The sequence below is a fragment of the Chrysochloris asiatica genome, unplaced genomic scaffold (genome assembly GCF_000296735.1).
Source record: "Chrysochloris asiatica unplaced genomic scaffold, ChrAsi1.0 scaffold00090, whole genome shotgun sequence".
NCBI classification, from domain to species: Eukaryota; Metazoa; Chordata; class Mammalia; order Afrosoricida; family Chrysochloridae; genus Chrysochloris; species Chrysochloris asiatica.
In genome coordinates, this window is record NW_006408608.1 from 6,002,417 (window position 1) to 6,015,161 (window position 12,745).

The 12,745-nt window shown below is 47.5% G+C and overlaps 1 protein-coding gene across 1 annotated transcript in view; it reads right to left on the minus strand.

Moving 5' to 3' along the window:
- Positions 1-12,745, minus strand: part of KAZN (kazrin, periplakin interacting protein) — a 656,366-nt gene that overhangs the window by 13,099 nt on the left and 630,522 nt on the right. The window contains exons 12-13 of the mRNA XM_006866367.1: positions 11,673-11,774; positions 10,988-11,154 (exon numbers count right to left, since the gene is read on the minus strand). Of these exons, the coding sequence (XP_006866429.1) occupies positions 10,988-11,154; positions 11,673-11,774 (269 nt within the window). The remainder of the gene's footprint in view (positions 1-10,987; positions 11,155-11,672; positions 11,775-12,745) is intronic.

The following is a 12,745-nucleotide window of genomic DNA, read 5'->3' on the forward strand; positions in this document are numbered from 1 at the left end:
AGCATCAATGGGCTCAAGCGTGGCAACAGTAGTGAGGTTGGCCCAGAATAGGGCGGTGTTTTGTTCTGCTGTACATAGGGTCGCTATGAGTCGGTACTGACTGAATGGCACCTAACAACAACAACAACAGCACATGTACAATTCAGTGATGTGAATTACATTCTTCATGTTGTACAACCATTCTCACTCTCCTTGTTCTAAAGTGTTCCACTACCATCAACATAAACACAATCCCCCTGCCAAGCAAAAATTCCCTTTTTTTCTCCCCCCCCCCCACATAGGTAATTAGCTTTGTTTTCTATGCATTTACTTATTTCCTAGAAGTGAGAGCACAGGGAATTTGTCCTTTGACATCTGATCTATTGCACTCAGCATTTTCTAGGCTCATTCATGCAGTCATGCGTCAAGACTTGGTTCCTCTTTATGGCTGCATAATTGGAAGGATGTGAGTTGATGAAGGTAGGGATGGAGAACAGGATCACCTCAGTGGGATTTCCTGAATGGACGAGGGGCATCCTGCACATTAAGAGGCTCCGCAGCGTAGGACGGACGTAGGAGTCAATCTTTCTTAGTTGGGCTTGCCCAAGGTTGAGATGCATACTAGGATCCAGTGTCCACCAAGAATCCAGAGGCCTGTGGTGTGCTGGATGCTTTGGTGACCACAGACTCAGTGGGGAGGGAAAGAGTATGACCTGGCTGTTTACCAGGTGCCAGGCCCTTCACCCACGTAAACTCATTAAATCCTAGGCAGGAGGAACATTCACCCGCAGTCAAGGTGGAGGGAGCTGGGTCTCAGAGAGGGAGAATGTCTCTCCTAAAGCACATAAATGATGGTGGCAGAGCCAGTATGCAAGCCCCCAAGGCAACAAATACTGCAAAGACCCAGAGCTTGGTCTCTGGGGCTCACAGTTCAGTGACTGTTTGGGAGATGGGGCAGGAGGCTGGAGGGATAGAGGTAGATGGCTGGAATAGTATAAGAACAGCTCCTTCTAGCTGAATGGTGCCTGGAATATTCACGTGTCCTTTCACCCCCACTGGGGAGACGTGCTGAATGACAGGAGAATATTCCCCACTGCCCACTGCTTGGTTCTCTGGATCCAGGTTTGTGAAACCTGTCAGCCCAGGAGGTAGGAGAGGTGACAAATTCCTCTTACACTATGTATGTGAGGGTCAAGTCTATTTGAGTTCATAAATGAAACTGCTTTGCCCACTGAAATGCTAATAAGAAAGCTTGGCAAATTAACAGGAAAGGGACACACCCTATGTGTGTAGCCCAGACATTCAAGAGGAAGTTGCTTCATGGAGCTGCTTCAGTTATTGCGAGGAGGCAGAGGGCAGAAGGTGTCTATGTATCAGGCACACTGCATATGTTTTCCCCCACTGAATCTTTGTAACAACATTGTGAGGTGGGTATGAATGCTGTTGTGTGTTACTGAGTTGGTTTCGACTCATAACAACCCGGTACAAGGTTTCTGAGGAGCAGTGGCTGCGTTTGAACAACCAACTCTGTAGACTTTTGCAGACTCGGTTAGCAGTCCAGTAGGTATGAATGTAATAATCCCATATTGCAGATGAAAAAACTGAGGTTCAAAGACGCAAACCACTTGTTCATGTTCAACACAGCTAGAAAGCACCATAGCCATGGCTTGAACCCACAACCAGCCATGTCTGTGGAGGAAGAATGGTGGAGGGTTTAGGGTAGTAATCACTAATATTTATTTAATTAGGTGGCTTACATTGTACTGGTTCCTTTGCCAATTGCTTTATGAATTATTTCATTTCATATTCCCATTAATCCTTTATTGTAGTTACTGATTATTATTCCTGTTTTGCAGATAAGGAAAGTATGGTTCAGAGAGGGTAAGTAACTCGTCTGTGCCCACACAGCCAGGAATTGGTGCTGCTGGGATTTGAACTCAAGTTGTCTGGTTCTAGTGCGCCACAAGGAGTTCTGGGTTGTTGTTGTTGTTGTTATGTGCCGTGGAGTCACTTCCGACTCATAGTGACCCTGTATAGGGTTTCTGAGGCTGTAAATCTTTACAGGAGCAGAAAGCCTCCTCTTTCTCCCTCATAACAGCTGGTAGTTTTGAACTGCTGACCCTGAGATTAGCAGCCCAATTCATAACCACTGCACTACCAGAGCTCCTTATACATGTTTACTTAGAAGTCTACTAAACCAATGCTTGCCCAGTTGGAGAATCAAAAATCTTCCTTGGAAAAGCAAAGTCCCGCAGAGTCCGTTAAGGGGAAACAGAGGCAACCCAGAGTAGAAGCAGACCTTGAGCTGACTCCTGTAGACCCACCACTCTTTGAGGGCTGTCCCTTTCTTGTGAGGTGATGACCATGTAGCATTCGAGTGCCTGATACATAAACCAAGCTCACTGCCATCAAGTCAATTTGGATTTATGGAGGTCTTACAAACCAGAGTAGAACATAGGTTTCCAAGGCTGAGGATCTTTATGGGCACCAACTGCCTCATCCTTCTCCAATGAACTGGCTGATAGCTTCGAACTGACAACATATCAGTAGGCAGTCTAGTGCTTAAACCACAGCATCACCAGGGCTTCTTCCTGATGCATGTTGTTATTAGGATTCCTTGGGAGGTTCTGACTCACATCAACCCTCTGCACAACAGAACAAAGCACTGCCAGGTCCTACAACATCCTCACAATTGTTAGGTTTGGGCTCATTGGTGCAGCTTCCATGTCAGTTCATCTCACTGGGGATCTTCCTCTTTTTTACTGACCCTTTACTTTGTCAAGCATGAAGTCCTTTGCCAGGGATCTGAAAACCTACTGCCATCGAGTTGATTGTAACTTCTAGCAAACCCTTTATAGGGTTTCCAAGGCTGTAAATCTTTATAGGAGCAGAAACTCTCCTCTTTCTCCCACTGGTGGGTGTGAACTTTGGACCTTGTGGTTAGCAGACCAGTGCTGATCTTACAGTGCCACCAGGGTGCCTTTTCTGGGGACATAATACATGGGGTCCTGGTGAGGGACTGTGGGATCAACACTAGACTGAGAACCACAAGGTCCAAAGTTCAAACCCACCAGTCGCTCCTTGGAAACCCTATAAAGGGTTGCTATAAGTTGGAACCGACTCGATGGCACATAACAACAACAACAGTAGGTGCTTAATAAATGCTGAGGGTGGCTTTTAAGGTAGAAGGAGAGCACTGGGCTGGCCCTGACCCTTGGAGAGGGAGAGGCCAGTTCTTGAGGGAGCTTCCAACTAGGCGAGCAGTTTCCCTGCTGCCCCCTGGCTTCCAGGTTAACTGTGTACTGACTCTCCATGCTTCTGATTCTTGTATATACAAGGAAGGTTGGGGCTGGTTAGGAAATCTCTTAAGTTCCTCTCCAGCTCTGCAGTCTATGAAGTCTGAGGGGACGAACTTATATCAGGACAGCGAGGGCTCTGTTGGGTACACAGGACCTGCTTGCTCAGAAAACGCTGTTTGGGTGTCTGAGTGGTATGACAGAGGCTAGTGTGTGTGTGTGTGGGGGGCACCTACAAGTCCAAGGGGGAGCCAGAACAGGCCCGGGATGACATTGTGAAGGAGCCACAAACATGAAAGGTGACTTCGAGAAGCACAAACAAGAGGGGAAGGTGTTTCTGCTGATGTTGGAGCTGCTATCAGGGTCTGTGCATCTTGAAGTTGGGGAGGGGAGGGATACTGGTGTTTGTGGTGGGGTTGTGGACACAGGAGCAAAGCAAAAGTTGAATGAGGCTTTGCTGAGTGCAGAGCACATGGTCAGGGAGTAGGCCTGAGAAAGTTCTGTAAGTTGACAGTCCTGATAAAATGCTAAGGAAATTGAACTCAGCGGTGGGCCCTGACACCCAGACCCTGATGGTTCAAGGGCAAGGTTGGTTCCTCCAAGGCCAGGCATGGTTCTGATCATGGGGAGGCCAGTCCGCCCCACATTACACTCGCTTTGCTCACAGCTCTGCCGTCAGACGTCTCCAGCAAAGGGGACGAAAACATCAGGAAGATGACCAGTATCCCTGGGTGTCCTGGGGCCTCAGGGTCAAAGGACTATTCACACCAGTACTGGGACCATTTCAGAGAAATATGAGGGAGGAAGGGAGGGACAGAAGGAGGAAGAAAGATAGAGGCAAGGAGAGGGGAGGGGAGGAGAGGAAAAGGAGGAAGGAGAGAGAGATGAGGTGGCTGACTCCCAGTTATTGCAATTGAGCCTGGGCATGGAGGCTTATAGGTTCCCTGGGACCAGCCAGCAAGACATGCCATTGCTTGACACCAGTTTCCCCATGCTTGTGGCAACTCACCCTGTCTTTCAAGGAAGCAGCAAGGTGTGTTGGTTTGAGTCTCAGCTCTGTGAAGTATCAGTTTATGGCCCCAGGTTAGATATGCAATCCAGCTGAATTTCAGTTTCCTCTATAAAAAGGGGTCCCAGCCCTTGCCTCCCCAAGTGACTGTGAAGTGATAAATTATGGGTCTGGCCCACAGCCAGCTCAACAAATCTTACAGCTCAATTGATGACTCCTTCTCCACTTAGAGCCACCTCTGGAGAGAGGAAAAGGAGGGAAAGTGGTGGGCCCCAGGCAGACTTCTCTATTGTTTAAACATTTTGGGGCTATGGGTCCTGAGGGCTGGGGAAGTGGAGGAATATCAACAGGTAAGGTAAAGTTGCAAAGTGTCTTTGATGCTTTAGAATCTAAAGGGGACCCTTGGGTATTCTGCTGAAAATTCAAGCAGAATAAAATTTACTCAGGGTGGGATCTCTCCTCTCCCAGCTCTCTCTTAGGAAAACAAGACCTATTGTCCTAAAGGCATGAAGAGATGGAAATAGTTGTGTATTTTTATAAAGACTTTTCTTCTGGCTCCTCTGACGGCCTAGAAAAAAACCCTTCAGGACCCCCTTGCATCCTTCCTGTCCATTGGGTTTTATTTCCCTGGGATCTTCTAAAAACCCTTCAGGACCCCCTTGCATCCTTTTTGCCCATTGGGTTTTATTTCCCTTGGGATCTTCTATGTACAGTTCTGGAATGACAGAGTTGGCATTGGTTCAAGATTTACTGGAAGGTGCAGGAAGTCAATACATATTAAAGCAGGTATATTGAGACACTGTCAGAAACCGTCTCTTAGACCCTGGGTCAGATGTGTTGTCATGGTGACAGAAGGAGGTTGGAGAAGATGACATCATATTGGGACCAATAAAATCTTGGTGAATATGCTTCTCCTAAATGTCTCAACTCCCTGGTCATGGGGCACAATACATGGAGTGTATTTTGTGTATAGTGTGGCTCTATAGGATAAGCAATGGACTGCGAACCATGAAGTTGGCAGTTCAAGCCCACCAACTGCTCCCTGGAAACCTTATAAAGAGTCGCTATGAGTCAGAACCTACTATACAGCACTTAACAACAACACCAGTCTAAAGAAGAGCATGTTTGGTAGACAGCTGATGAAATGAGGGAAACCTCAATGCGATGAATTGACACTGTAGTTGTAAGAATTGACTTAAATGTACCAGTGATCACGAAGAAGGTTTGTTGTTGTTAAGTGCTGTTGAGTCAGTTCCAACCCATAGTGACCCTGTATAGGGTTTCTGAGGAGCAGCTGGTGAGTGAACTGCCAACTCTGCAGTTCACACTGACCTTGCAGTCCAGGGCATTAACCCACAGAGCCACACCAGGATTTCATCTGTTCCTTGGAAACCCAATACAGGTATATTATTGGTGTTGTTGTTGCTAAGCGCCATTGAGGTCCAGTTGGTTCCAACCCATAGCAACCCATAGTGAACCTATATATGGTTTTCAAGGAGTGGCTGGTGAGCTTGAATCACCAACCTTGTGATTCAAACCAACTTTGCAGTCCAGTGCATTAACCCGCAGCACCACACCAGGACTCCTATAGGACTGGGCAGTGGTTCATTTGTTATATGTGGGCTTGCCATGAAGTGGAGCCAGCTAGATAGAAATGAACAAGGACAAGATCGTTTCCCAAGATGCTCTGGGCTGCTTCCCCTTCTTCCTCTTTAAGTGGTCACAGTACTTCAGGCGTCCTATCTACTAAGACCACCTAGTTGTTTGTTGTTAAGTGCCGTTGAATCAGTTCCAACTCATAGCACACCTGTAAAGGGTTTCTAAGGAGTGGCTGGTGGATTTGAACTGCTGTTTTTTTGGTTATAAGTCCAGTGCTTATCCTACAGTGCCACACCAAGACTTATAGTGGGGTGGAAAGTTATTGGACAGGAGTCCTTGCTGGCCAATGCCAGGGCTGCCACCAACTCCTCTTTTGTCTTAGGTAGCCACAGAACTTCTCCAAGGCCCTGTCTTTTTCTCCTTGATATGGGGCCCAAAATCCTATTCACTCAGTTTCCCTTACAAGGGCTTGGAGATCAAATAAAACAAGGGATGCTGGCATTGTGTTGATGATAAATTATATTTATTCTATATAACGATGATCCACTCAGTCCAGGATTCAGTCTGGGATTAGGTCTTGGGTTAACGCCTCCTATGTGGTACAGTGGAAGAATGCTTTCTTTCGTGTGGGACACCCAGGTTCCATTCAGGGTCTCGGCACTTCTTGTGTACCACCACTGGTCTGTCAGTGGATGCTTGCAAGTTGCTATGAAGCTGAATAGGTTTCAGAAAAGCTTCCAGACTAAAATGAACTAGGAAAAAAGGCCTGGTAATCTACTTCCAAAAATCAGCCATTGACAACCCTACGCATCACAATGTCTGATCTATAATGACTGTGGGGATGGTTTAGGACTGGGCAGCACTTCGTTCACTTTAAACATGGACTCGTCATGAGTCAAGAGTCAACTCGACAGCAGCTAACAACAACAACAACAACAACATCGATCTCAATGGCTAAGGTTGATGCCTAAACCAGAATGTTTCCACCCAACAGAAGGATTCACCCCCAAAGGACTAGTACCACACTCTCTACCCCCATTCCTTATTTCCTCCTTTTTCTAGAAAGCTGAAGGCAGCAGCCAAGGAGAGGGCAGCATTAGAGCAGCAGATTGGGAAGGCTCGCTGCTTGCATCACCACAGAGATGTCCTGGGCCAACGTCCAAAGATCCTGGTTAATACAAACTGCTCAGACCAAGCATCTCACCACATGCCAGGGATCAAAGCCTCCCCTGGTGTTTAGCTTAACTAGGGGGACTTTTGAACAAAAATCCTTAGTAGCTCATGGAGGTCTGTCTCTCTCCAAGTGACCAAAGTCTGCTCTCAGCCAAAGACCTGCAAAGTTCTGGAATCCCATGTAAGGACCTTGATCGTGAAAGGACACTCCCAGTATTATTGGAAAAGGAGAGAGCAGGGAGGGACTGACACTGCCTCCAACTCTTTGGCTGACCAGCCTCAGTTTCCTCAAATGACGGGGTCCATTTCCCTGTTATCAGTGATCTTTGGTTGACCACTTGGCTTCACCCATAAAACTCAAGGTCCTACCATCCCTATCTGTCCTTCTACATTCTGCATGGGTGAATGCAGTTGTTAACAGGCCTAGGACTTCATGGGAGGTCAAGGGTTGAATCAGATACACCCATGCCTGCTAATGTTTACCTAGTGCCACTCCCCTGGGGCTCAGAATATTTTTAAGCCGGTTACAAATCATGTGGCTCCAGATGGGAGGTCAGGAGAGGTGGACAATGCTGAGAAACGCCTTATCCCTGAACTGATTGATTTGTGGCTCACAGGGCTCTTGTTAAACTCTGTTTCCATAAGGATCATCTATAAATGCTACACATGAGGACTCCTGGACTCAGCCAGAAGATACAGATCTGAGGGTATGTCAGGAAGCCTGTGTTTGACAGAGCCCTGGGATGGTGCACTGGACTGCTAACCACAAGGTCGGCAGTTCAAACCCATCAGCCTCTCTTCAGAAACTCTGCACAAGGTTGCTATGAATCAGAACCGACTTGGCGGCACTTAACAACAACATGTACCAAGGACCCCAGAAAGCCTGTAGGTGTTGGGGAGCGGTGGAAGGGGAAGAGAGTTCTGAACACATGGACCCAGCACACAGTTTTCTCCCAAGCTGCAGTTTCTCCTTCTGCATGGCGCAGAGTGTGGTCCACCTGCTCCCTAAGACCCCCATGCAGTTTGATGGTTCAATACTCAGGCTTGAGTCACAGAGCCTACATTCAAATCTGGGTGCTCTCAACAAAACTGACAAATCTTTAGTAAGAGTAACCAAGAGAAAAAGAGCTAAGACTCAAATTACTACAATCAGAAGTAAAAGAGGGATCTCATCCACCTTGTTGTTGTTATGTGCCTTGGAGTCGGAACCGACTCATACCGACCCTGTACAGGATTTCCAAGGCTATAAGTCTTTACGGGAGCAGAAAGCCTCATCTTTCTCCCGAAGAAAGCTGGTAGTTTCGAACTGCTGACCATGAGATTTGCAGCCCAATTCATAACCACTACGCTACCAGAGCTCCTTACCATCCACCTTACTGGGGGAAAAAAAGATTTTAAGGGACTATTGTAAATAACTGTATGTCAGCAAATTAGCTGTTGTTGTTGCACGTGAATTCTGATTCTTGGTGACGCAGTGTGTACAGAGCACAGCTGCTGTATAAGGCTGTCAATGGCTGTGATCTATCAGAAGCAGACCTCCAGGCATGAATTCTGAGGTCCTCTGAAAGCAGGCTTCAAACAGCCAACCTTTGGCTAGTAGTTGAGCGATTAGCTGTTTATGCCTCTCAGGGATGCCAACAAATTAGCTAACCTAGATACAATGGGCAAATTCCTAGAAAATACAGACAACCAAACGGACCCATGTAGAGACAGAAGAGTGAATGAATAGACCTATAATAAGCAGAGATATTGAATTTGTAACCAAAAAACTTCCCACTGTGAAAATTTCAGGACCAGATGGCTTCACTGGAGAAATATTTAAAGAAGAATGAATACCAGTCCTTCCCAAACTTCCAAAAATAAAGGAGGGAATACTTTCCAACTCATTCCATCAGGCAAGTATTACCTTGAAACAAAGACCATCACACAACTACAGACCAATATTCCTTATCCATGTCAACGCAAAAATCCTCAACAGAAACCAATTCAGCAAAACAATAACACTCTATGGCCAAAGGGCGTTTCTCCCAGGAATGCAAGATTGGCTCAACATATCCAAACCAATCACTGGAAGATGAACTATTAGTAGTTATTGATGGTTGTGCAATGGTGTTGGTTCTGACTCATAGCAACTCTGTATAGGGTTTCTGAGGCTGTAAATCTACATAAGAGTAGAAAGTTTTATCTTTCTCCCATGGAGAGGTTGGTAGACTCGAACTGCTGACCTTGGGGTTAGCAGCCCAACTCATAATTCAGTATGTTACCAGCGCTCCTTAGTAGAATAAGATTCAAGTCTGGGCTCTAATATTTACTAGGGCTCCTGGTGTGGCGCTGCGGGGTAATGCACTGGACCACAAGGTTAATTTGAACTGCAAGAAACCCTATACAGGGTCACTGAGTCAGATTCGACTCTATAGCACTTAACAACAACAACAAACAACATTTACTAACTGTGTGCCTTGGGCAAGTTCCTTGGCCCCTTTAAACAAGTTTCTCCATCTATAAAGGAGGGATAGTGAAATCTACCTCCAGGATGATCACAAGAGTGGAATTAGATAGTGATCATGCCGTAAGTGATCTAGAAATGATCATCTAACCCTAAAGTACTGGGTTGGTGCTGTAGAATAAAGCACTGGACTGCAAGGTCAGTTTGAACCACAAAGTCAGTGGCTCAAACTCTCCAGCTGCTCCTTGGAAACCCTATACCAGGTCACTATGAATCAGAATAGACTCGATGGCACATAACAACAACAACCCTAAACTGCTAATCCTTTATTGATAATTCACTGTGTGAATGATCTAATTTCTTAATACCAGAGTGGTAGTCTTTGGGTGGTAAAAATGATTAAGCCCTTTGACTGGAGTCCTAGTATAGTGCTGTGGGTTAATGCACTGGACTTCAAAGTCAGTTGGAACCACAAGGTTGGTGGTTCAAGCTCGCCAGCCACTCCTCAGAAACCCTATACAGGGTCGTTATGAGTCGGAACCAACTCTATGGAATTTAACAACAACTAGCCAAAAGGTTGGTGGTGATTTGAACTTATCCAGCGATATGCCTAGAGACAGGCTTCATTCAGAAAGGTTACAGCTTTGGAGACATAGGACAGCTCTAGTCTACATGGGAGGTCATCATGAGTCAGAATTGACATGACCACAACCAACAACCACAACCCCAAATGCCATCATTTTAAGGAGTGAATCCACTGAGGAGGGTCTTGTTCATTCATCCTCCCGTGTGCTCGTCTTCTGATCACTTTTCCGAGGAGTCTGGGGCAGGTGGGCTGACACAGTCTGCTCACCTGGATATAAGAACCGTCAGTCTGCTCATTTCTGACTCCAAACCCTTGTTCCCCTTTCATCTGTCTGAACTGACCATCACAGCAAATCTCCCCTGCTTCCGTGGCCTTGCCTGTTATGTGCACTGTTCATCCCCCGGGGTAGAAACCTCCAGGTGTGTTCACATTTAACCACACACTATCTGGGAACTCGTTGTTGTAATGTGCCGTGGAGTCGGTTCCGACTCACAGCGACCTCAAGAAGGTCTGGTAGTGTAGTGGTTACGAGTTGGGCTGTGAACCTCAGGGTCAGCAGTTCGAAACTACCAGCTGTTCTGCTGGAGAAAGATGAGGCTTTCTGCTCCCGTAAAGATTTATAGCCTCGGAAACCCTGTACAGGGTCGCTATGAGTCAGAACCGACTCCACGGCACATAACAACAACAACAACTGGGACCTCATTGCTCCTCTACCTCGTTCTAGTCTTTTGACCTTCAGGCTTATGCACTATGCTTCTCTGAGCCTCAGTTTCCTGGCCTGTAAAAGGGGACCATTGTGGTGCAAGTGACAAGTGCAATATGGCAAGTGATGGAGCCGGGATAGGAAGCCAAGGGCAGTCTGTTTCCGGGGTCCTCTTCATCTATTTACACCCACTCACTTGGCCTGGTGGAAGACGGCGCTCATCTCTTCTGCCAGGTGTCTCCGGAGGATGTGCTTCCCACTGGGGATCCCCAGGGCGGTGGCCATGGCTTCTGCATTGAATGTGGGCTCCAACATGAGCACAGCCCCATGTACGCCGCTGTTTGTCAAGTTGTCTGCATACTCCTGAGGCAAAGGCATGAGGTCAGTTAGTCTGAAAAGGATCTCCTGTTCACCTGAGAGGGCGCCCTGTTAGCCTGAGAGGACCCTCTTATCTCCTGAGAGGGCACTCTGTTTCCTGAGAGGGTCTTCCTGTTAGCTCATATGCCTCCAAAGGCCAGGGCATGACTCTCTTGGAGGTCAGTTAATTTAATGCTACAGGGGAAATGCCCCACACACTTTTAGAGCTATGTAGGTAGGACCAAGGCTATTAGTCACTGACATATGCCAGACCCTAGAAGGCAGTCCATAAATACAGGTCGAATGAAAAGATAGACCTGAGCACTCCCCACCTCCACTTCAGGAAGAGCACCATTAGGTGGGGTCCCATGGCTAGGGGGTGATGGTACCCTCTCGTGAGTAATTGGAGCCAGAGTATTCCTGCCAGCCTGGGCTACTGGGCCTAGTTCAGGAATAAGGAAGCTGATTTACATGCAGATTTGCATGTGTCTGGGTGTTCCCTTCCACCTACCATCCCTGCTCACCTTCAGGTCAATGTCTCGCACCCACTTGAGCACCCGCTGGTTGGTCCAGACCACAGGGTCAATGTTCTGTGTCTCGCAGCGGGCCCGACGCTCCTGGAGAGCCTTGTGGGGAGACAACTAGGTCAGCGGGGGGTAGGAGGGTGGCAAAGGAGAACACACAGGTCACACATGGCACCTTGGGGGTCCAGAGTGAGGGATCTATATTTGCTATGGCCACATCACTCCTGGTTCAGCCTTTCATTTGACTGAAGGGTCACCTCCCTCGCTTTCTGGGTCGAGGGAGGTTGGAGCAAAGTCACTTGTGCCTAGGAGTGTAGGACTGAGGGGCTGGGGCGCAGTCCCCTGTTCTGTTTCCCCATGTCTGCTGCCACTCAGCTGGCCCAGGCAGGGGCTTGAAGAGTCTTTGATGGGAAGACATGAGAAACAGGGATCCTGGGGTCTGCCTGCCCTCTGGGGCAGAAAGTGTCCCCTAGTATAAAACACCTCCCTCGGCACCTTACCAAACCTTATGCAAATCTTCATGGGTACTAGCTCCTGACCTCCACCCCTCACCAGTATGCCCCCAACAGCTCCCTAACACCTTACCCCTCCCCATCCTTCTCTGAAATGATTGCCTTTCATGTCTGTCTCCTTCAACCGGCTGGGCTCCCAGAGACTAGGACCTATCTCCTTGTCACCTCCTTGTATCCAGGGCCCTGCAATGGATGGACCCAGCAGGGGCTCAAAAATGTTTGGGAAGGGATTGGAGGGCTAGATACCCTCTCTCCTGCTCTTCTCTTCCTGATCCTGGAGATCTTGGGTGCTGTTTCTTGTTATTGTTAAGTACCGTTGAGTCGGTTCAGATTCATAGCAACCCAGCATAGAATGTGAGGTTTGAACTTTATGATTAGCACTTCAGTGATTATCCTACAGTGCCACATCAGGACCCTTCTTACTCTTAAAAAATACACCACCTGGACTAGACTCATAGGGCCCAGGCCCCTGGCCCCGCCCTCAGGGGAAATTGATGAGATTGCTGATGGGTTAAAGCAGGGTCTCAGAATCAATGGGGCACTCAGAGTCCAAACTCTGCA